At 33.3% G+C, this 23046-nt stretch overlaps 1 protein-coding gene across 2 annotated transcripts in view; it reads right to left on the bottom strand.

Annotated features, from left to right (window-relative positions):
- Positions 1 to 23046, bottom strand: part of LOC107455252 (uncharacterized) — a 43078-nt gene that overhangs the window by 16095 nt on the left and 3937 nt on the right. Inside the window, exons 1-2 of one of the 2 annotated variants that reach the window (XM_071180592.1) lie at positions 4722 to 4914; positions 1447 to 1493 (exon numbers count right to left, since the gene is read on the bottom strand). In XM_071180592.1, the coding sequence (XP_071036693.1) occupies positions 1447 to 1493; positions 4722 to 4875 (201 nt within the window). In that variant the 5' untranslated portion in view covers positions 4876 to 4914. Of the gene's footprint in view, positions 1 to 1446; positions 1494 to 4721; positions 4915 to 23046 lie in introns of those variants that run through there. The other variant, XM_071180593.1, reaches the window with a different exon arrangement.

Here is a 23046-nt window from a genome sequence, read left to right as displayed (position 1 = left end):
TATATATATTTATATATAATATATTATTTACAGACTTCTTTGACGAATACCAAACTTCGAACGATAAATATTAAAGCAAGTCGCGTCTTCGGTCAACTTTATTATTGCAAAAATCACCATATTGGAACAATATTTTACTGATTGCGGCTGTCATCAGCATTTTAAAGGTAAGGAATTTTAATTCGGCTAAAAAAAAGGTATGCTTATTCAAAGAAAATACGTTCTTGTGTCTGATTTCGTCACTTATAGTATCTACTGTACTAATTAATTATCATATTTGAGGTCATTCCCGTGAGCCATTAAGCTTGAGCCCTAGTACTAGAATTTTCATGCATTTGCATCAGATTTGCATCTTAGAGATCAAATCTGCATCTTTTAGATTTCATCACATTCGATTTTTTCTTTCTTTGATAATTGTAATTATTTGTTATCTAGCTTAAGGGGTCACAGTACCCTTGTAACAATTATTTTAAATAAAGGTATAATCATTCTTTTTGTGACTGATTTGCATGCTCATTTAACTTAAAATCAATATCTTCATCTTATCAAATTTATCTTCAAAAAATGATTAAACTGTTTAACTTTCTAAACATTAAAAAAAAAATTGAAAAAATTTGAAATTTTTGAATATTTAAACAAATTTTGTTATTTTAAAAAATAAAAAAATAAAATATATATATAAAAAGAATTTTGTTATATAAAAAAATTTTGTTATATTAAAAAATTTTGTTATTTTAACAAATTTTCGAAGAAAAAATTTTTTTTGTGCTTGCAATATTCATTTTAAAAACTTTGTACATTCATTTGTTGATATATCCATTAGAATATTTTTTATAGATTTATTTTGTAAAGAAGTAGAAAAAAAAGGTTAAAAATTCTTGCTTGGTATATATAACATGCTGTAAAAATTGTAATACCTCATTAAATGCTTATTCCATTCACAGTTTAAATAAGTGTATTAATTATACTTAAGATAAAAAAGTTTACTTCAAAGCTTTATCTTAAATAGAAAGAACTCCTTTTGGATTTAATTGAAATTAAAACACAAAATTATCATCCATGAGAAAAAGCACTTTAAAGTCTGTCTTCTGAGCAAGCTTCTGTATTAGGGCAATTTAAAATCATTCATAACTTTTTTAACAATGTAGATAAATAAATGATTTGTTTCGGTGCATTTGAAATAGTTTGAAGTTTTATTATAAGCAATTAAAAAATGTCAATATTTTGATCATTTTTGGGTACTGTGACCCCTTAAAAAAACGGCTCATACTTTTATGGGTCTCTATGTTAAGAAACATACACTAAATGAAGCTGAATAAAAATGAAAAAAAATAGATATAATTTAATTTTATATGTTTTGCAATTATAATAGATTTTTAATAAACAATGTTACTTTTTTTCGAAATAAACTTATCAAATTTCAAAAAGAACTGTTTTTTTACTTACATTTTGAGGAATTTTATCAAAACATATTTTTTCTTCTTCGAGTACTTCTACAAATATATAATAAAAGCCTTTATTAACATTTATGATTTTTCTAAAGCATTTATAATTTTTCAAAATATAATAGTACTAAATTTCTAAACGAAGCTGGCAGCTCTCTATCTGCATATGACACCTAAGATTGTTATATATTTATGCATGGTATCTAAATTTACACCTGCAGAAATGGTATCTAAAATTATTATTTGCTTATGTGTGGTATCTAAAATTGTTACATATATTTATCTACGGTATCTAAAATTGTTATATTTTTATGTATGACATCTAAATTTATACCTATATGTATGGTGTATAAAATTATTTTACACAGTAATTCAAAAAATTCTGCATCGTTTCATGTTTAGTTATTTCTTAGAAAAAGTAAAAAAATTTCATGCTGCAAAAATTCAACACAAAAATATCTTTTTATAAACTAGTAATAACAGAAATATGATTGTCTGATTGACATCAAGAAAGTTTTGAATCCCAGGAAAATTTTGAAAATAGCTGAGTACGTTAAAAAAGAAATATAGTTGCAGTGTTAATTAAAAACAGATAAAATTGCCGAGTTATTTAAAATTGTAAAAACTAACGGTGTAAGTTAAAAACTAAGCAAATTTTGAAGTTTATAAATTTTTTTTTCAAGTTTATAACAGTAAAAATCATGAAATACAATAGGGATAAATTTATAAATAAATGATTAAGAATGTCAAAAATTGTCTATGTTTTTATTTATATAAAAGAAATAATTAATTTGTGAAGGAGTTATGAAGACATGTTGGTTGCGTCCCTCACTCTACCACCCACAGATTATTTTATTTTTTCTGAGTTTTCTCCTAGTTATGAAAATAGAAGTATGCAAATAATTTTATTATTTTATTTGAGCTTACTTATGCTTGCTTTGAATGCATTTTAAGGTACCAAAAATTTCCTAAATAGATTTCTGCAGAGTGGAGAACTCTCCAGAGTAAAAAATAGATTTATATTCTTTAAATATACGAATATTAATAATGTAAGATATAAAGAATATAAAATAAGAATAATTTAGACAATACAGTAGCATCGGCTATACTGCGTAAAACACAAACAACACCAGATACTTTTAGATGGTTCCTTGGGGTATTCCTCCACTTTTCCTTCGAGGTTAGTATCTTCCTTACCTGTACTATGCATGATTCTTTATCGCCTTACGAGATCATCACCAACAAAACCAATTATTTTTATTTTTTGAAATGGCGGATGCTATTTAGGCAAAGTATGAAATAATCGTCCTGATGAGGTTATTATGCAAATGATGTGCATGTTACTGTGAATGACCGAAATCGGTGGTTGTTGACTTTCACCGGTGAATGTTGAAAATTAAATTAGTCGCTTTGGTGAATGTCCGAAATATTTATTACATCCGATTTGATATTAACTTATTCGTGGATATACTAATTACATTTATTCCATATTTTAATACTTACTGACGATAGATTCGAACAAACATCTATGTTTGGAGTATCGGGCAAATGTATACCGGGCAGTGGCACTTGACTTTAAAAAAACATATAGAAGTATTGCCTGTGAGACATTATTCGAAATAATAACGAACTTTAGCCACCTTGATGTAAGATGTTCTAAATTGAAATCACGTCCCTGTGATCATGATGGGGTGCTGGAGTAGGAAAGGCTTGTCTCCTCTGTATAATACCGTGGAGTCATGAATCGCGTTATCATGTATATGTGAACGCGGTTCTGAAGGAGTTAAATTTATCCCCCTTTTACCACTACTCATTACTCCAGCATAACTCCAGTAACTTCCAGTTTTGTTCACGTTAAATACTCAGAATAATAAATATTTTATATTTTTATTAAAAACTGTGCTATTTTTATAAATTTCTATACCATTTTATTTTACTATGTTAACTCCGTCAAATAAATTTTCCACTGATAACATANCGAAATAATAACAAACTTTAACCACCTTGATGTAAGATGTTCTAAATTGAAATCACGCCCCTGTGACCATGAAGGGGTGCTGGAGTAGGAAAGGCTTGTCTCCTCTGTATAATACCGTGGGTCATGAAGGGAGAATCGCGTTACCATGTATATGTGAACGCGGTTCTGAAGGAGTTAAATTTATCCCCCTTTTACCACTACTCATTACTCCAGCATAACTCCAGTAACTTCCAGTTTTGTTCACGTTAAATACTCAGAATAATAAATATTTTATATTTTTATTAAAAACTGTGCTATTTTTATAAATTTCTATACCATTTTATTTTACTATGTTAACTCCGTCAAATAAATTTTCCAGTGATAACATATCTCGCATTTAATGTAAAAATATTCACAAATTAATCCACATTAAGTTTAAATACTCACAAATTAAAAATTTTAAAGGTAGTGAACTCATAAATATATTTTATTTTTTTCATGTTTACAATTTTAATAGACAAAAAAATCCCAAAGAAATAGAAATGCGGTATTGATGAAACGACCCTGTCGAAGAAATGATCCTGTCGACAAAAATAGTCTGTCGACGAGATGATCAAATCTTCATAAATACGCTGTTGACGAATTGATCATGTTTAAAAAATTAGAATGACATGTTGAAAAAGCAACTTGTCGACGCTGCGAAATATTCTATTGTCGAAGAGTCCTGTCGACGAATCGACCTAGTCCAGTCAAATGAACACGATTCGTACCGTTTACATCTATAATCAGGTTTGAGAAAAACTGTGTCCTGTCAACATATGCAATTAAAATAACAAAGTGTATCTTTCAAGACACTATTAGAATTTCATATTTGGACTATTTGGTACCTAATAATCCCTTTTGCAAAAAAATAATTTTTATAGTAATCGAAAATTAAATAGAAATTCAGAAAACAAGTCTGTAGATGAAGTTGCAATGGTAACCGAGCAAAATAATTAGATTTGAATTTTATCTCAATAAAATCTGGAATTAAATTTAGGTTATTACAATGAAAATTTTTGGGATCTTTTAATTAAATAATTTTTGATTTCCTTGTAAAAATCTGTCTAAAACAAATTATTTTTTTATTAATAATTAACTACTTTATTTATCGAATTATTGTCAAAGAAAAAAAAATGATTGCTTAGCAACCATAGCAATTGGTGAGCGAAGTAAGCTGGGGCAGGGAGCAGGAACCCTAGCAATGTAATGAAAATCTTGTTACAAACCTACAGAAAACATTTTAACAAGATGTAACTATTACAGAAAAAAAATCTTACCACAGTCACAATATTGTAGCATCATGCAATCTAAGAAAGGACCCAAAGTAGATCCCATTGCTTGTTGCAATGCACTTTTCAAAAAACTCAAATCAAACGCGTTGACGCATGCAACAGTAACAAGGACGGAAATTAATTTACAAATGGTTAACATTTTCGTACTCCTACGTCGATATAAATATTGTTTTCGGAAAAAAAAATTCTGCTGATTTATTGTTGAGGAATATCATTTAAATACTAACACTTTTTCCTCTTAATTGTGCGTGAATTCGAATGCAACTGAATAAACATAAAACTCAATTTTAAATTATACTTAGAAAATGAATGAATGAATAAGTTGATAATTATGATTTTTTAAATATTTTCTGTTTCCCTACACTTTTTTCCTTTCATTCTATTGCCAAGCTTCATCCTCCACGCCATTTTTTTTTCCATACAGATTTTGTTACTAAGAATAACAAAACAAATTTGAGTACTTAAAATAAAAATGTGTTATCTTTGGTCTTCCATTTTATTCATAGATAAGCGTACAATGCACAATTACAATTAGTATGTATGGAATTTCAGTACCTATTAACTGAAACAAGTTTGGAAAATAATTTCATTTCTTTTTCTTCTGAGTCACTACAGCCTGTCACTAGCTCAGGCTATCCCATGTAGTTTCTGCCATCTGGTCCCATCAAAGTCAAGGTTCATCCAGTTTCCCTTACTCCTCATTTAATTACCTGAGGCCTGACATCAGGCTTGAGACGTCGACGTTCTTTAATTCTCCTAGCCTGCTTGCTTGTCAAGATTTAATGCCTCATTGTTATAGGTGCTCTTTTAATGGCCAGAAAGTCACCAGTTTTCCCGCATTAATTTTCACATCTTTTTGTCGTCATCAACGTAAAACTAAAAAATCGCACAACTGTTTTTTTTTTTTTTTTTTTGAAAAATATTTTTGCATTCCAAATTTAAAGGCATTCTAGCAATATTAATTTTTCTTCTTTTCCTCTGATATTATTACGAGGGTTGTTTTTTTTTTTTCAACCTCCTATGGGCTGTAAAGAAAAGACGGGTCAATATACAAAAAAGATTTTATTACCGAAAGTAATGTACAATACAGGTTATTTCTCTACATAATCACTATGACGATTAAGGCATTTGTCATATCTGTGAACAAGCTTTGCAATACGCTCTTCATAAAGTGTAGCCGCCAATGATTGGAAGTGAGTTGTGACGGTTTCTTTGAGCTCCACGTCAGTTTGGAAGCGCTGCCCTCCACGCCACTGCTTCAATTCAGAGAAAAGATGATAATCAATCGGTGCTAGGTCGGGACTGTACGGTGGGTGTTCGAAAATGTCCCAATTAAATTGCTGAAGAAGTCGTTGTCCTGTATCAGAACAATTCCAGAAGTCAGATTGCTTCTTCGTTTGTTTTGAATAGCTCTCCGTAAGCGTCGCAAAGTTTCACAAAATGAATCTGCATTAATTGTTGTTCCAGGCTGCATAAACTCCACAAGCAACACACCTTTTTGGTCCCAAAAACAGTTGCCATAATCTTACGGCTGTTGAAGGTTCGTTTGAATTTTGTGGGTCTCGTTGGAGAGTTTGTGCGCATCCATTGTTGTGATTGTCGCTTCGTTTCGGGAGTGTCATATTGAATTTCTGTCTCAGCAACTGTCACAATGGATTTCAAAAAATCTTCTCCATCAGTATTGTAACGGTCAAGAAAATCCAAAGCTGCACCCATTCGGCGAGTTTTGTGGTTGTCAGTCAACATCCTTGGGGCCCAGCGAGCGCAAACTTTTCTGTAGTGCAACCGTTCAGTAACGATAGAGTACAGGGCAGATCTTGAAACACCTGGAAATTTCATCGATAATTCACTTATGGTGAACCTTCGAGTTTCCCTTACCGCTTGCTCAACGTGCTGAACAATGTCGGCCGTAGCGACAGACTTGCGTCCTAGACCGCCTTCGTCATGAATATCAGTTCGGCCATCTTTAAATTTTCGACGCCATTCACGAACAACGCCATCACTCATAAAGGTGTCTCCATACACTCGACTCATTCTTCAATGAATTTCCGCATCACTGTTCCCTTCTGCCTGAAAGAAACGAATAACAGCTCGCAATTCACAGTTGCGGGAGAATCAATAGCGACAGCCATATTTATGTGACTACAAATCAACTGGAAATGACCTGTTGGAATCGGCATGACAGAGCGTTTGAGCGGGGAAGATGCGCAGTCACCTACTGCGCACATTAATTACCTGCTGCATTCTTACCCATCATACTGTGCGATCGGAGGTTGAAAAAAAAAACATTTCTTATTTTGATTGTTTTCTGACTGTTAAGAAGATTGTTAAGAAGAGTTTAAAACTAAAAGAGTTGTTTATTTATTGCAATGTAATTCTATGATATTACCTCATTATCATCCTCATTATTATTATTATTATTAATTTTATTATTGTTATTTGTATTATTATTATTTTTATTATTATTTTTTTTATTATAACTATTAAAGACTGATATAATTATTATTTCATATTCTAACCGTCGTTGAACAACCAACCCAATTTTTGTTTTCGTTTACTAATGTTCAACTCGGCAGCCTTGTATAATTTTGAAACCGATCCAGAAGACGAGCGAACTGGATCAAGTATTGGGAGAAATTTGCCTTCATGGGGGACCTTTGAATATAACTAACCTACATTTGCATTACATGGGGAGGAAAACCACGAAAACCTCCCATGGTTAGCCTGACGGCAAGGGGACTCAAACCCATGGTTTGTGTGCCCTTGAGGATTTTTTACGTCAGCACTATGATAGATGCGAGCCGGGTGCGGAATTTGTATCCCAGCTATTACTGGTATTGAATCCAGGTCACAGTGTTGGGAGGCGAGCTCTCTATCCCCTGAGCCACCACGACCTTTATCATTTATTTCTTTTATTTCTGTACTGCTTAAGGTCCTGGATAGCCTGGTTGCCTGGTTGATATGTCCAAGAGGTTATGAGTTCGATCCCAGCCGTCAGAGAGTAATGGTAACTGATGCACGTTAAACCTGTTGAATCACAAAGTTCCTATAACAAATCATACCTCTGCGAGTGCTGAATTCGAGATTGATTGTTCTCTGGTTCAGGTCGAAATTACGACCTGTGGATTTCACTGCAAAGCAATCCTTGGAGTTAGGCAGTGAAAAAGGGCCCAATAATAAAAAAAATCAAAATATGACAAATCATTTTATTTTATTTCATTTTATAACCGTCGTTGAACAGCCGATCCAATTTTAGGTATGACGAATCATTATCGAGATTAAGCAAACTGGAGACATGTTTAAAAACATCAACACCATCAGCACATGAACATCAATTTCGAGTGTAACTCGAAGGAGTTCCTCAATTGCCTTTCACTTTGTCTCAGTTTTAATTGCAAATTTTGCGTGATGATTTCAATAAATATTCGTCATATTTCACTAGCTGTTTCTTTCTCCTTTGTATATCAAAATGAGATTTTTAATGTAACTATGTTGCAGTAATTTCACATAAATTACATAAAAATAATGTTTCTGGGCAGTAAAGTGTAAAAAAAAAATATAATAATAATATTCTCTTCATTTCTAATGTTCTTCANAAATTCTTTAAACTATCTATGATATAAACACAGATAAAAAATTGCTATTGTATTTTTATATTTATTAAAAAAAAAAACGAAGACGAGCGAACTGGATCAAGTATTGGGAGAAATTTGCCTTCATGGAGGACCTTTGAATATAACTAACCCACATTTGCATTACATGGGGAGGAAAACCACGAAAACCTCCCATGGTTAGCCAAACGGCAAGGGGACTCAAACCCATGGTTTGTGTGCCCTTGAGGATTTTTTACGTCAGCACTATGATCGGTGCGAGCCGGGTGCGGAATTTGTATCCCAGCTATTACTGGTATCGAACCCAGGTCACAGTGTTGGGAGGCGAGCTCTCTATCCCCCGAGCCAAAACGACCTTTATCATTTATTACTATTATTTCTGTACTGCTTAAGGTCCTGGATAGCCTGGTTGCCTGGTTGGTATGTCCAAGAGGTTTTGAGTTCGATCCCAGCTGTCAGAGAGTAATGGTAACTGATGCACGTTAAACCTGTTGAATCACAAAGTTCCCATAGCAAATCATACCTCTGCGAGTACTGAATTCGAGATTGATTGTTCTCCGGTTCAGGTCGAAATTGCGATCTGTGGATCTCACTGCAAAGCAATCCTTGGAGTTAGGCAGTGAAAAAGGGCCTAATAATAAAAAAAATCAAAATATGACAAATCATTTTATTTTATTTTATAAAAGTCGTTGAACAGCCGATCCAATTTTAGGTATGACGAATCATTATCGAGATTAAGCAAACTGGAGACATGTTTAAAAACATCAACACCATCAGCACATGAACATCAATTTCGAGTGTAACTCGAAGGAGTTCCTCAATTGCCTTTCACTTTGTCTCAGTTTTAATTGCAAATTTTGCGTGATGATTTCAATAAATATTCGTCATATTTCACTAGCTGTTTCTTTCTCCTTTGTATATCAAAATGAGATTTTTAATGTAACTATGTTGCAGTAATTTCACATAAATTACATAAAAATAATGTTTCTGGGCAGTAAAGTGTAAAAAAAAAATATAATAATAATATTCTCTTCATTTCTAATGTTCTTCATTGCGTGTAATAAACTGATCAGCGCAATGTTCGAAAAAAATCAAAAAACTTTATTTTTTGTGAATTAAGAGTATTATTAAATAAAAATGAGCCATATATTCTTTTGTGTAATAAAACTGTTATGAACAAGCATAACTAACAGTATTTACTGATACACCAGTGAGCTTTTATTCTTAGGAAATGTTCTATTCTGTGAGCTTTTATTCTTTGCATAACTTCCTCTCGTATGATACTTGTTTTTATCAATCATTGCATGTATAAAAAATCCAGTGAACATAATATGATAAACTTTGACACGCAATTACTCCCACCTCTCCCAAACAAAAGGATGATGCTTGCACATGCCATAGCAACACACGGTCTCACACACATTAAAAACTCGTTAAAAACGAGAAAACTATGAAGCAGCAAATTAGAAATATTAAATACGGGAGAATGGGTCAAATCTAGCAAAAAAAGTGAGTTAGTATTTAACTTTTTTTATTACTTCCGTCAGCACAATTAAATTATTAATTACTTATTTATTAAATTAAGAAATAATCGCTATTGTAAGACCACCTAAGAATGTAAAGACATGTTGTTTTTAGTTTGTGCATAGATGTTTTTATAGTTGTTAATTTTAATTATACTGAAGACAACATCAGACCAATACAAAACGCTATTTGTGTGCTTTTATTTTATAACCGTCGTTGAACAACCGATCTAAATTTTAGTTTATGGCTACCAATTTTCCTCTCCACAGCCTGCCTTGTAATTTTGAACCCAATCCAGAAGACAAGGGAGCTCCTGGATCATTTCCCCTAGAGTATATTGTCTATTGATTTGTTATCAGAACTTGGAGGACGACTTTGTGACCCCGATAGATTTACCGTGCATCAGTCACCATGTAATACAAGAGGAGTCTTCGGCTGGGTGGATTCGAATTCCCGTTCTTTTGAACACGAGTCCAAAGCCCTACCGACGTCTTTTCAGCGGAATTTTAGCCGTTTTGCAGGATAAAGCACTTGCTTCTCAATGAGTTGTCCCTGGTTTGAATCCCAGCAATATCTGCTTGATATGAATTTTGATTCCGGCTAGCTCTAACCACAATGTTGATGTGAAATATCCTCGATGGTTGATCTATTAGATTTTAAAATTTCCTTGCCATCAGTCTTGCAAGGGAAAAATTTTGGGTTTTTCTTCTTCATGTAAAGCAAATACAATTTAGTTTCATCAAAAAATTCTTCCAGTAAAAGCTAACAGACTTCCTCTGGGCTGTTAACTACTATCCTATATACACTCTATAACAAAAAAATCGACGCATCAAGAAGCAATCTTCCGATAGCTTCGAAATCTCGTGTGCATGAATGTTTTGAACAGATATGGCTGAAATGATGCCGACTGGGGACGTATAGTCTTTAGCGACGAATCCCGCTTGCAACTGTGTCCTGACGATCATCGAAGACGTGTCTGGAGACGCACAGGGCAGAGGAGGGATCCTGCCTTCACTATTGCACGCCACACCGGCCCTCAACGAGGCATTATGGTCTGGAGTGCCATTTCTTTTGACAGCAGAACCCCTTTGGTCGTCATTAGAGGTACACTTACTGCACAGCGGTACGTCGATGACATCCTAAGACCTGTTTTGCTACAGTTCCTTTTGCAGCACCCTGGGCTGGTTTTTCAGCAGTACAATGCCAGACCACATACGGCACGCGTTGCTATGAACTGTCTGTAAGCTTGTCAAACTCATCCTTGGCCTGCCAGATCACCAGATCTCTCTCCCATCGAGCATGTCTGGACTATGATGGGAAGGCGATTACATCTCCCACGAAATTTTGATGACCTCGTTCGACAATTGGATCAAATTTGGAAGGAAATACCGCAAGGGACCATCCGGGAGCTTTATCGGTCTATGCCATGCCGTGTGGCAGCTTGTATCCAGGCTAGAGGCGGGTCAACACCTTATTGAACTTGTTACTGTAACTCTGCAATAAATTATTCAATTACTCTGAAATTTTTAATCATTTACTATTCTGTACATTGTCTTCCTATCCACCAATTTTCGTTTCAATCGGACAACTCCTTCTTGGTCCGTCGACTTTTTTGTTATAGAGTGTATATGTAAGTAATCATCGGATATGCTTGATTTTTTCTTTACATCCGTATTCTTCACAATTTTGAATGAACGACTCATCTCTACATCTGTTATTTTCTCACTTTGACGAATGTTTGAATCATCTTTACATCTGCTACTCCATTTTGCTTTGAGAGTATCTTGCATACGAGATTTTTTCCACTATGATAACACACCCTGTTAGTTCACTGCTTTTCAACTATATCGATATCATAAACGCTTTATAGAATGAGATGTATGGACCGTTATAGCCAGGTTGATAGGACACATGGCAAATGTCCAACGGGGTGTGAGTTCCGTGCCTACCAGCAGAAGACTCACTGTGTAGTAAATGGTGACAGGTGATTATTAAATCTGTCGGGTCACAAAGTCCTTCATGTTTCAATAACCAATCATACCTCTGGGGTACTGATGGATCGTTTTCTGGTTTTAGTCAAAATTACGCTCTGCCGATGAATGAATAAATGTATGAAGGGGTCTGCCCTATAAACGGGCTGTCACGTGTGAGTGACTGAATTCGTATTCTTGACCATAGAGGGTGCCACTGAAAAACAAGAAACACACCTTCTGTCTTCAATTCGCTCTCTGGTAGAAGCAACAACAAAAACAGCATGTCTATTTATACGTAAATATTGCTAAATCTGCAGATCATACTATCCAAACTGTTAAATTTTTCTTACCATTTGTACATATTTAGCTCCAATATATTTGGAATTCTGTTATCTTATGGTTTTTTATGTATTTAAACTAAATCCCTGGATGCCCCTTGGTGGTGGTTAAGCAAATAAATGGATAGACAAAAACCCAAAAATTCGTCGGCTGTTTAACTCCGGTTACAAAATAAAAAAATTTATGAAATTTCATTGAGACTGCCAAATGTCATTGAAAAACGTCGTTAAAATTTTTTAAGTAACTTTTGACACAGGATCTATAACACAAGAACTATAATTGCTCGAATTTAGTTTATGTAATATAAACGTGACATGCGACAAAGTTGGCAAGCTTCAGCATTGAGAGGGCAAGTATTGTGATAGTGAGACCACATCAGAATTAAGCAGGATGTAAAAATTTACTGATTTTATTTTGTGCGCAGTTAGTTAAATGTAATTTGAGATGCAGTCCTACTGTACTGCAAAATTACGAAATTTTGATACTCTCTAGTTGAAGCACTTTTAACAGAGGCCACTTTCTAAAACATGTGACCATTTTTTTCTTCAAAAATTGAAAATGTAAAGGATTATGAAAACTGTTAGCATTAATAATGTAAGACTTTTGAAGTATTTGTCAAAATGTGTTAAGTATTACAAGGTTGGTTCATTTCTGGAATGATGTGTTAAGCATTACAAGAGCAGCTTAACTCTGTCCCGCCCCGTAGGGGGGCATCCAGGTGATACTGAAGACCTTGTGCGCGTACGTGACCTGCATCAGTAGAGAATTGACACTTTGGCTTGGCAACGTCAGGGTGGCAACACTTACATCGACGGGGAGGCCCGCAATCTGGAGCGCCGTGTGATGAGGGGTACCAAAATATTAAAAGTAAAAGCGAATTTAAGAATTTGGATAGTCCGGCTGCTGCACGCGCAGAGCAACCATCAACCCACCATCTACCGACCCGCCCCGTCCCAGAAGGCTGATTTATTGATCAAAAAAGCCGAAAATGACAGTACAGAAACACATACATAAAAATTGCAAATGTTACAAACAAGTACTTTTCAGTATATCCACCAATACTCTATGTACATTTTCTATTCATGTTTATAAAGTTATTATTGTGTTGAATTTTACATAATTTCGTTTAACTCATTAAATATCACACCGCGGTACAGATTTACATTGACGTTGTAACGTATATAAGGCTATATCTAGGTATTTTCGGTTGCAAATTGTTCCGGCGCATCCATGGAATTACCAATACGAATACAACAGAAACCACATGATTTTCACAATTTCGTTCACAATTTTACCATCAATTTTGATCACAAGTGTTTCAATGCTTAACATCATTTTAATACAGTTATTTAAAGATAAAATACTAATCAATTTACAAACATCAACAAACAGGTTTCTATCAATATCCACGAACACACTATGTACATTTTATGCGTGTAATTACAACAATTATTTTGAAGAAACTTGAAAGTTACATTTAGTGACTCTTGTTAAATTCTTGTTAACAATTTACCCTCAATTATGTTTACAAGTGTTTCCGTGTTTTACAGTAGCAGTACATTACATTTCCAATACAATACAGATATTTTAAAAACATTAGTACGAATCTATTCAGAAATATCCCACAAGCAGGTAACAATCATTATATGCACGAATACACTATATACATTTTACGTGACATTACAGTAACAATACAATATATTTACATTATAAAACAGTTATTTGATAAATATAGTACAAATCTATTTACAAATATCACACATACAGGTATCTAACAAGAAATACACAAATATACTATGTACATTTTATACGTGTCGTAACAACTGTAATTTTGTAGAAATTTGCAGATAATTTGCGCCTAGGTCCCGGCGGTGGTGGGCGAGGAGACCCATTTTATTAATTGTTGACCTTTTGCTTAAAGTGGGCTGTTAATTTTATTTGTTTAACACGGGTGTGTTCAGACAGAAATGTTGTTCTATGATGTTGGTGATGCCGGTTTTTTTCCTGGTATTTTTCCAGACAAATTTTAACGTGTTCGTGCTAAGGTTAGGGGGGAAATGGGAGATTCTAATTTGGGCGAAAATCGGGCATTCTAATAGGATATGTTCCAAAGAGTTTATTTTATTACAGTGGGAGCAATCAGGTGATTTATGGTGAAATCTGTGCTGATAATCGCCCTGCGTTCCGTGATTTGTCAGAAATTGGTTGAAGTGAAAATCGGAATATAATTTAGTATTGTTGACTCTTGGAATTAATGCATAAGTGTATCTGCCTTTAGTGGATGGGTTGTCCCATCTTGCTTGCCAGGTTTCTATGTTTTGTCTCGTTAAATTTAATTTAATTGTGCTTTTAGATGGCAGATCAATTAGGTCAATACGTTCTCTATGACAGGCGAGTTTGGCCAGCCTGTCAGCCTCCTCGTTGCCTGTGTAGCCAACATGGGCCCTTATCCAATATAAATTTATATTATCTTTGTGATTGATTTTGATCATTTTGTCTAAATACTGTTTTTCATCAAATCTATTGATTGTGCTGAGGCCAGATAGAGAATCTGAGTAGACGTTTACACTTTCGGTGATCTTATTTTTGTTTATCCAGAGGATTGCCTGGAGAATGGCCCATAGTTCTGCTTTATAAACGGTTGAGTGGTCTGATAGTCTGAAAAGGTAGTGGTCAAGTTGATTTGTACCATTGTAGACTATGAAGGCTCAGCCCACTCTAGTTTGGTTTGCAATAGTCATTCGGGATCCATCAGTGTAAATCTCTATACCGGAGTTATTAGGTGGCTGTGTATCATATGGGATATTTTTACTGTCTGTTGGATGCATTAGCGGCAATTCTTGGCAATGGTCCAAAGGCTTTTCGTGAAGGTAAATGCTACTTAATTTTGATTCGGTTTTTATGATAAGGTCAAGTGGTATTGTGCCAGCTAGTACCTGTAGTGCTGCAGTGGACGTGGTGCTGTAGGCTTTTGTGATATTTAGCAAAGGGATTCTCTCTATTTTACTGATTTTATTAAGTATTCTGGCTTGTTTACTAAACCATATCTCACATCCGTATGTAATGATCTTTAAAATTGCAACATTGAAAATGAATTTTCTGATCTTTGGGCCGATTCCCCAGGCAGCCCCGGAGAGCCTATTCAATCTGGCCTGTATGGACGTGACACTAGTAAAAATTTTCTCCAAGTGAGGCAACCAGGAGAGCTGGCAGTTGACCCTGAATCCCAGGTAATCAATTGTATTGACAACTCTAATGTTTTCGCCCTTCATTTTAATAGTGGGTCTCCTCGTCGTTTTTTTCCTTTTGGGGAAAACAATAGCGTTTGACTTAGTGTTACTAAAGGAGATGCCAAAACTCTCTGCCCAACCCTGATAATCATTTAATATTTCAGTGGTGGCCGGGCCCAATCTATCCAATATGGTCCCAGTGACGACCAGAAGAAAATCGTCAGCGAAGGCGATGACATGTTCGTATGTTTGTCTTCGTTTTTTTAATATTATATCTGCCACTGTAAGCCATAGAATGGGGCCCAAGCAAGATCCCTGGGCTACCCCTCTTGTGACATCATGTTCTATCAATAGATCGCCGTGGTTGTATGTAACGCTGTGATTATCTAAGAAACTCTGTATTAACCCAATTAAGGATCTGCCGCAATTTTGTCCAGTCAGGATCCCGCCCAGGGCGCTCCAGAGCACCCGATCAAAAGCCCCCTTGATATCCAAGGAGGTTGCAAGGGCATGGTGCTGTAGTAGTCTTGCATTATCCACTATTGATAAAAGTGCCTTCGTGGCTGTGTTAAGCATTACAAAGTTGGTTCATTTCTAAAACGAAGAAAAATGTTTAGAAATAAGCGTAAGATGGTAGCAATTTTCGGAAAGTTATCAAATATTCTCGTAATAGTTCCATGTTTATTTAAAAATAATAATGATAAAATGCATAGGTGGTGTATTTTCAACAAAAAAAATGTCGCGATTGGATGACGATTAGCAGACAACCTTTTAATCACCACTTCTTATATTTAGTCACCCTGGCGACCATTAATTTTGCCCCATACTCTCAACCTTCTTTTGTAATCTAGATAAAAGACACTTCACAGGCTGCTACATCACACATACCCACTTTCCTTTTATGCAACTCTTAATATTAAGGGTGATTTTTACGGAACTCTTTTTATGATGCACAAGCAATTAAATTTTTAAGGTCATTGCATTTATTTGTTGGTCATTACAGTTACAATTTTTTTAGCTCAACTTATTATACGATTACTTAAAGGATACATATTTAAACAACAACAAGGAATTAGTCGAGAAGTAACGAGGTTCTATTTTGTTTCGAAAACCTGTGCTGGGTACTACCATGACCAGGTACTGTTGTTGTTGTTGCTTATCCTCTCTGTCTGACTGAGTCAGACAAGATCCACGAGCTTGTTGACTGAAAGGAAGTCGAAGACTAGGAGAGGATTGCTAAAGAGGTCCTCCTTAGAGAGTCCCGTCCAATCCAAGAGGTGCTCAGGAGAAGCCTGATGAATTTGGCACTTGGTGCAGGTGACGAAGGTTTTCCTGCCCTCCTTGAAAGTGAGGCACTTGATGTGACCTCTAGCAAACCTTGATAGAACAGTCCGGGTACGTCTGTCACATGGTAGGTCAAGGGACAGACCCAGTTTTGATCCCTTGTACCAATTATGGGTTGGGGGATGACCAGATACTACCACCGACATGTAAAACCGATTTAGAATACCGGGATAAGATAGGTTGAACTCTAACCCACCCCAGGGGGTATACAGAGATAAAAGTTAAATTAGTATTACATTAAAAAAAATTCTCCAAAAACTAAAATTACAGTAAAAGTTTGCCTAATGACAGTGACGGTGATCTGTTAAAAGTGAATTAACTAAAACTTTCGACAATTAAAAACATGTTTTTAAAAGCAATGAAAGCCAATAGCGCCGGTGTAAATGTAGAGAATTAAATGATTATAATAATGGGAAACAAGAGATGAAAATAAAATCTCAAAACTAAAATTAATGAGAGCTAAAAGTTCTAAGTGTCTAAAAGTAAAAGTCTGAATCGAAGTCGATGAAGTCTAAAATCAAAAGTAGATAAAATTTCAAAATATAAGGCTAAAAGTTGATAAATATAAAATAACGACGACATGTTCGATTGTTGGTTCATGACTGGGGTCAGTTGATCAGGGGCTAAAATGTCCTCAAGGGTTTGTTTTATAATTTGAATCACAATTTTTCTGCTGGCCAATCTAGCAAAGAATTGGTGCTCCTCTTCGTAGTCATTCATGTGGGTTCCACGAAGTGCCCGGAATCTTGGACAGTGCTTAATTAGATGTTTAATGTCTTGCCTCACTCCTCAGATATAAATAAAAGAAAAAAGAACATTCCCAAATTTTTGCTATCGAGAAAGAGAAAGCTGTTTTTGTAGTGACACAAAAAAGGGGGGAAGCCGTAAAGCGGGGATTTCACTTTTTCTAAAAAAATCATTTATAAATAAAATAAAGTAGTGCAATGAGTTTTCAAGAATGATGTATTGTACACAACTAAGCAACAATTATCTTGATTAAATCTGACAGTTTCTGGGTCGAACAGTTTAGCTGTAACAAGTCTTCGAACCTTAACTTCTTCGAATTAGCTACCCGGTCTTACCCGGAGGGTTACGGAGGTTACTCGGAGGTTACGTCTTACCCCACTTTCCTTCAATAAGTTCAATAATATTGAGGTCTTTTCAAGTAAAAGTTTTTTTCCCCTCGTCAATCGGTACCGTGTATTCGCCCTATCCGGCATTTTGGTGATATTCGTCACAATTTGAAAGGTGCTTTATCAGTATTTTACCGTCTTTGATTATTGTAATGTATGGAATTTTCCAATCCAGCGGCATTTCAAGACGAACGGTGCGCCTGACACACCCAACATTAAATTTCATTAACGTCATCAAGAATTACTGTAGTGCTGCCATCTTTAGATCGATTTCATAATGACAAATAATTTCTTTTAATTTCAAAACCATAATTAACTTAGCATCATTTGACAACCATTGCTTTTTCTTTTCCGTTTAAAGTTTTCTTTTCTTGCTCTCTGCTTCGCTATTTAGCTTATTTCTCTTTTAAAAGAAAAAAGTTCTTTTCAAAACTAAACCTCTTTTCTCTGATTTAAATTTTTAAATTATTTTCGTTTACTTTCATAAGATAAGCAAATGTAAGAATTGTTATAATTTTAATACAAATCTGAATACATATATATCTATTTCAGAATAGATAACTGTAGAAACACGCAATTAAAATTTTGACTCTTTTTTTTTTAATAAGTTCCAAAGCACATATATATCTGAAGAATACTTCTTGTTTAAATATTCTTATAATTACATCAAAAAAAAAAAAAAAAAAAAAAAAAAAAAAAAAAAAAAAAAAAAAAAAAAAAAAAAAAAAAAAAAAAAAAAAAAAAAAAAAAAAAAAANCAAAACCGAAAGTTTACTCAACTGTTCCTTGGCGCTAAAGTATCTCGCCAAGGAAGCCAACAAAGCTTTGCAGCTATTTCAGCTAAAAATAGAATATATATTGAAATATACTTAAACATTATAAGTTTAAAGTTTAAGAAACAATAAAAACTTATGTTAAATGCAAAAAAAGTGAGCAAAAACGAGCGTAATTGATTATTAAAGCAAATAAAACATGATTATCAGAGCATGACTGAGTATCGGAAAAATTTTAAAATCAATTTTAAAATAGAAAAAGTGAAAAAAAATGTCGCCCTTTCTTGTAAAAAGTTATCGGACAGTCCCTAGAAAACTTCTCCGTGCAGCAAAATGCTCAGGACTTTTGTACCATTCTTATTTCTGAATTAAAAAGACAGACAGTTAATTGCATCAGACGATCGCAATGCTAAACGAATGGACGGGAATCGAAGCGGTCTCAGTGAACGGCAAGTTTGGGCTACAGTCACGTGACTTTATCTTGTCCACGGGTCGGGGGTTATTCTACTCTCTCTACCCAGTATTTCAACTCTATGGTTACACCAGACATGCCCACCACTTCATTTCATTGACATCATCAAAAATTAGTTAGTGCTGTCATCTATAGGATTTTAATTGTACTAAATATATTTTGATAACAATATTATATTAAAAAAATACATCTAATTTTTTTATTCTTGAATTCAATCCATGTCGGATAATTTTAAAATTTATTTACAGTTGAAAAGAAATCGTTTTACGTAGCTTTTTCTTTTTTAAAGAAATATGAAAAATGTTCTTAGTTTTACACAGTTAGTTAAGAAAAATATTCTTAGTTTTCAGTTTCGAAAAATATTCAAGTTTATATTCTTAGTTTTCAGTGAATATTTTATGATATTAACAAATTTAACAAATTTTCTTTTTATTTCATCTGACCTGCTATTTTTATTGGGGAAATAACTGTTTTTATTTTACTGTCTTTTTCTTTTTTATTGTAAGAATATTAAAAATTAAAAATTTCATTAAATATATGGGTATTTTTATAATTATCTAGTGGTAAGCTGTTAGAAATAATCAACAAAATTGCACAATTTTTATTCTGAATATTTTAAAAAGTTAACAATTTCAAAGTATGTTATTTTTTAGTTTGGTTTGAACATATTAAAGAATCTTTTTGCTTGGATTTTTATTTAAAAAAAACTTCCAATGAGCTATACATTTTCAAGAAGTAAGATTTTTTTTGTTGTTGTTATAATTAAAAAACTATTCAAACTAGAAATATTTCTTAAATTGCTATATATCTATTTAAAAAAATATGTACACATATGTATTTTTGAACTTATTAAAAAAAGAGTCAACGATTTAAGTGCGTGCTTCGACAGTTATATATACTGAAATACGTATATATTCAGCTTTGTGTTGAAATTATAATAATTATTATAAGGCTTAAGCCTTACATTTTTTTTATCTTATGAAAGAAAAGAAGGAAACAGTTTAAAAATTTGAATCAGAGAAAAAAGATTTCATTCTGAAAAGTCCTGTTTTGTCTTTTAAAACAGACATAAACCAAGTAACGAAGAAGAGCTTTAAACAGAACAAAACAAAAAGTAATGGCTGTAAAATAAAGCTAAGTCATTTACGGTTTTGAAATTTTAAAAAAATTATTAGTCATTACGAAGTTAATCTAAAAATGGCAGCACTATACAAATTCTTGATGATGTTTTTGAAACGTAATGGTTGACGCGTCTGGTGCACAGCTGGATCTGGCGCTGGATCTATTTGCTTGCCATTCATTTCACTAACCGTTCTCTTGCTTAAGTTTTCAAGTTTGATAAGGATTTAAGAAATGTATATAAAGAATGGCTTCTATCAGGGTTATTCAGTTTTTCCTGTTCAATGCTTGTGTGTTAAAAATTCAAGCTTTTTCAGGTTTGCTTTTCTCCATTTATTAGCTATTGCATGATGTTTCCCATGTACTGCAAAAGGTAGGTAAAACAAGTAAAAAAAATTAATTTATTCCTGATTGATTAATATTTGTGATAAATGTTTAAAATATAAAAAAGTGTTTTGTGTTCCTTCATTGAAAAAATAATTACTAAAAAATGAGTAACTAGATTATTTAATTGCATTTTTGTTTGGAGTTAAAGTGCATCAGTAACTAGATTAAAACGGGGATTAAATCTTGAAAACATTTAACATTTGAAAACATCTAGCATTTTGTGTGTATATTATGTTGTTACTTATACCNTTCGGATTTTAAGTTTTCGGTAAAAAGGCAGGGTGTTTCGTAAAGGCCATCCTTAATGTGCATTTTTAAAAATTAACATTACAAAAAGAACAAAAAGTTTACTCATTCGGTGTCGAAAATTAATAATTACGTGGGGTGAAGACAAAAAAGTTAAGTTTTCAAGTTTGATAAGGATTTAAGAAATGTATATAAAGAATGGCTTCTATCAGGGTATTCAGTGTTTCCTGTTCAATGCTTGTGTGTTAAAAATTCAAGTTTTTTCAGGTTTGCTTTTCTCCATTCATAAGCTATTGCATGATGTTTCCCATGTACTGCAAAAGGTAGGTAAAACAAGTAAAAAAAAATTACTTTATTCTTGATTGATTAATATTTGTGATAAATGTTTAAAACATAAAAAAGTGTTTTGTGTTCTTTCATTGAAAGAATAATTACTAAAAAATGAGTAACTAGATTATTTAATTACATTTTTGTTTGGAGTGAAAGTGCATCAATAACTAGATTAAAACGGGGATTAAATCTTGAAAACATTTAACATTTGAAAACATCTAGCACTTTGTGAGTATGTTATGTTGTTACTTATACCGTACCACTTGCCAATCAGCAAGCCTGCTCGAAATCAAGCGAATATTTATGGGAGAAAGTGCGTCTTCTGCTTTTTCAGTGGCGCCATCTATGGCTGAGAATACGACTTCAACCAGTTTTACAGAGAGGTCCCTATGACATTCAATTCATTAATCCACAGATAGTAATTTTTATCTGAACTAGAGAACTATTAATCTCCCATTCAGTACCCCCAAAAATATTGATTTGTTACAGGAACTTGAACTTTGTGACTCCGACAGACTTATTATAGGTATATCGATCTTGATTATAAGTATATCTCACGAACATTTCATTTCTGTCATAGAAATATGCAATATACAATGACTTTTTATAAATAAGTGCATAAAACATGACAAAAATTTCTATAAACATAGCATTTTACTTAAACGGGGAGGGGGCATCACCTTGCTCGCAAACTAAGTGATTATGCTTTTGCTAAAACCAGGACCACTAAACTTTAGAATCATCAGAAATTAATTAGTTTTTAATAATATCATTAAGTGACCATGGTTTTGGTTTTCTTCCATCACCCATCTAGCTGTTCATCCATCTAAAGTACTGTTTTCTTTGAATGAAAATAATTGTTAAGTAATGAATATTGGTTTATGTTTGCCATTAATTTAGTAAAAGTGTTATATTCTCTTTTGTATGTTTAGCATGTTTTATTTTTAAATATAAAAGGTTTGACAAACTTAGGGAAACTAACCTCATTTGGGAAAAACATCAGAAAATGATTTAAACAGGTTGTCGTAACCTTGATAATGCTTAAAGGTTAGTTTTGTCGTGATTATGGAGATCCGTAATAAAATCTCTTTTTTTTAATTTCTGTTGTTTGAAGTAATTATTTAACTAATATTTCGAGAAAGAGCTTTTTTCCTTGCTTTAATGGGATTAAATTAGCTGAGAAACGAGAAATGCATTATTCCCTGCCATCAGAGTCACAGGCTTCGAAAAGAATCAAAAAGTATTTTTCATACTTAAGTTAATGCTTTTAATATATTAAATTATTGCAAAAATGTTATTTTTTTTTTTTAAAATAAAAGGAAAGAAACCCCTGTTGTTTTAAAATAATTTGAAAATGAATGACACTGTGTGAAGATTATTGTTTTATAACTTTGAACTAATTAATTTTTATGAAATTTTCTTTTGTTTTTCAGTGAAATGGGTTGAAAAATTGAGAACAATCGTCTAGTCTCTTTGAAGATCTTAAACTAAAAAGAATGACACTCTTGAAAACCCCTTCTTCCCAGATACTATTAAACATAATTGTTTAGAATATATATAGGTTGTGTGGTGTTTTCTTTTTATATTATGCGGATATAAAATTATAATATAATTGACAACTTTTACATAACTAGACGGCTTTGCTCACAAGGCGTCAAGCCTGCCCCTACTTAGAAATTCCACCTAGCAGGTAGGATAGTGGTCATAATAACAGATATGATTCATCAATGTGTCAAAAGGCAAATGTGTTATGAACAGTTTTTTTAAGTGCAGGCCCCTGAGTTTTAAGTAATGCCCATCTCCAAACATTTGGCGAATGAAGCGAGTTTC

The sequence above is a fragment of the Parasteatoda tepidariorum genome, chromosome 5 (genome assembly GCF_043381705.1).
Source record: "Parasteatoda tepidariorum isolate YZ-2023 chromosome 5, CAS_Ptep_4.0, whole genome shotgun sequence".
Classification (NCBI taxonomy): Eukaryota; Metazoa; Arthropoda; class Arachnida; order Araneae; family Theridiidae; genus Parasteatoda; species Parasteatoda tepidariorum.
This window is presented reverse-complemented; position numbering and strand designations above follow the sequence as displayed.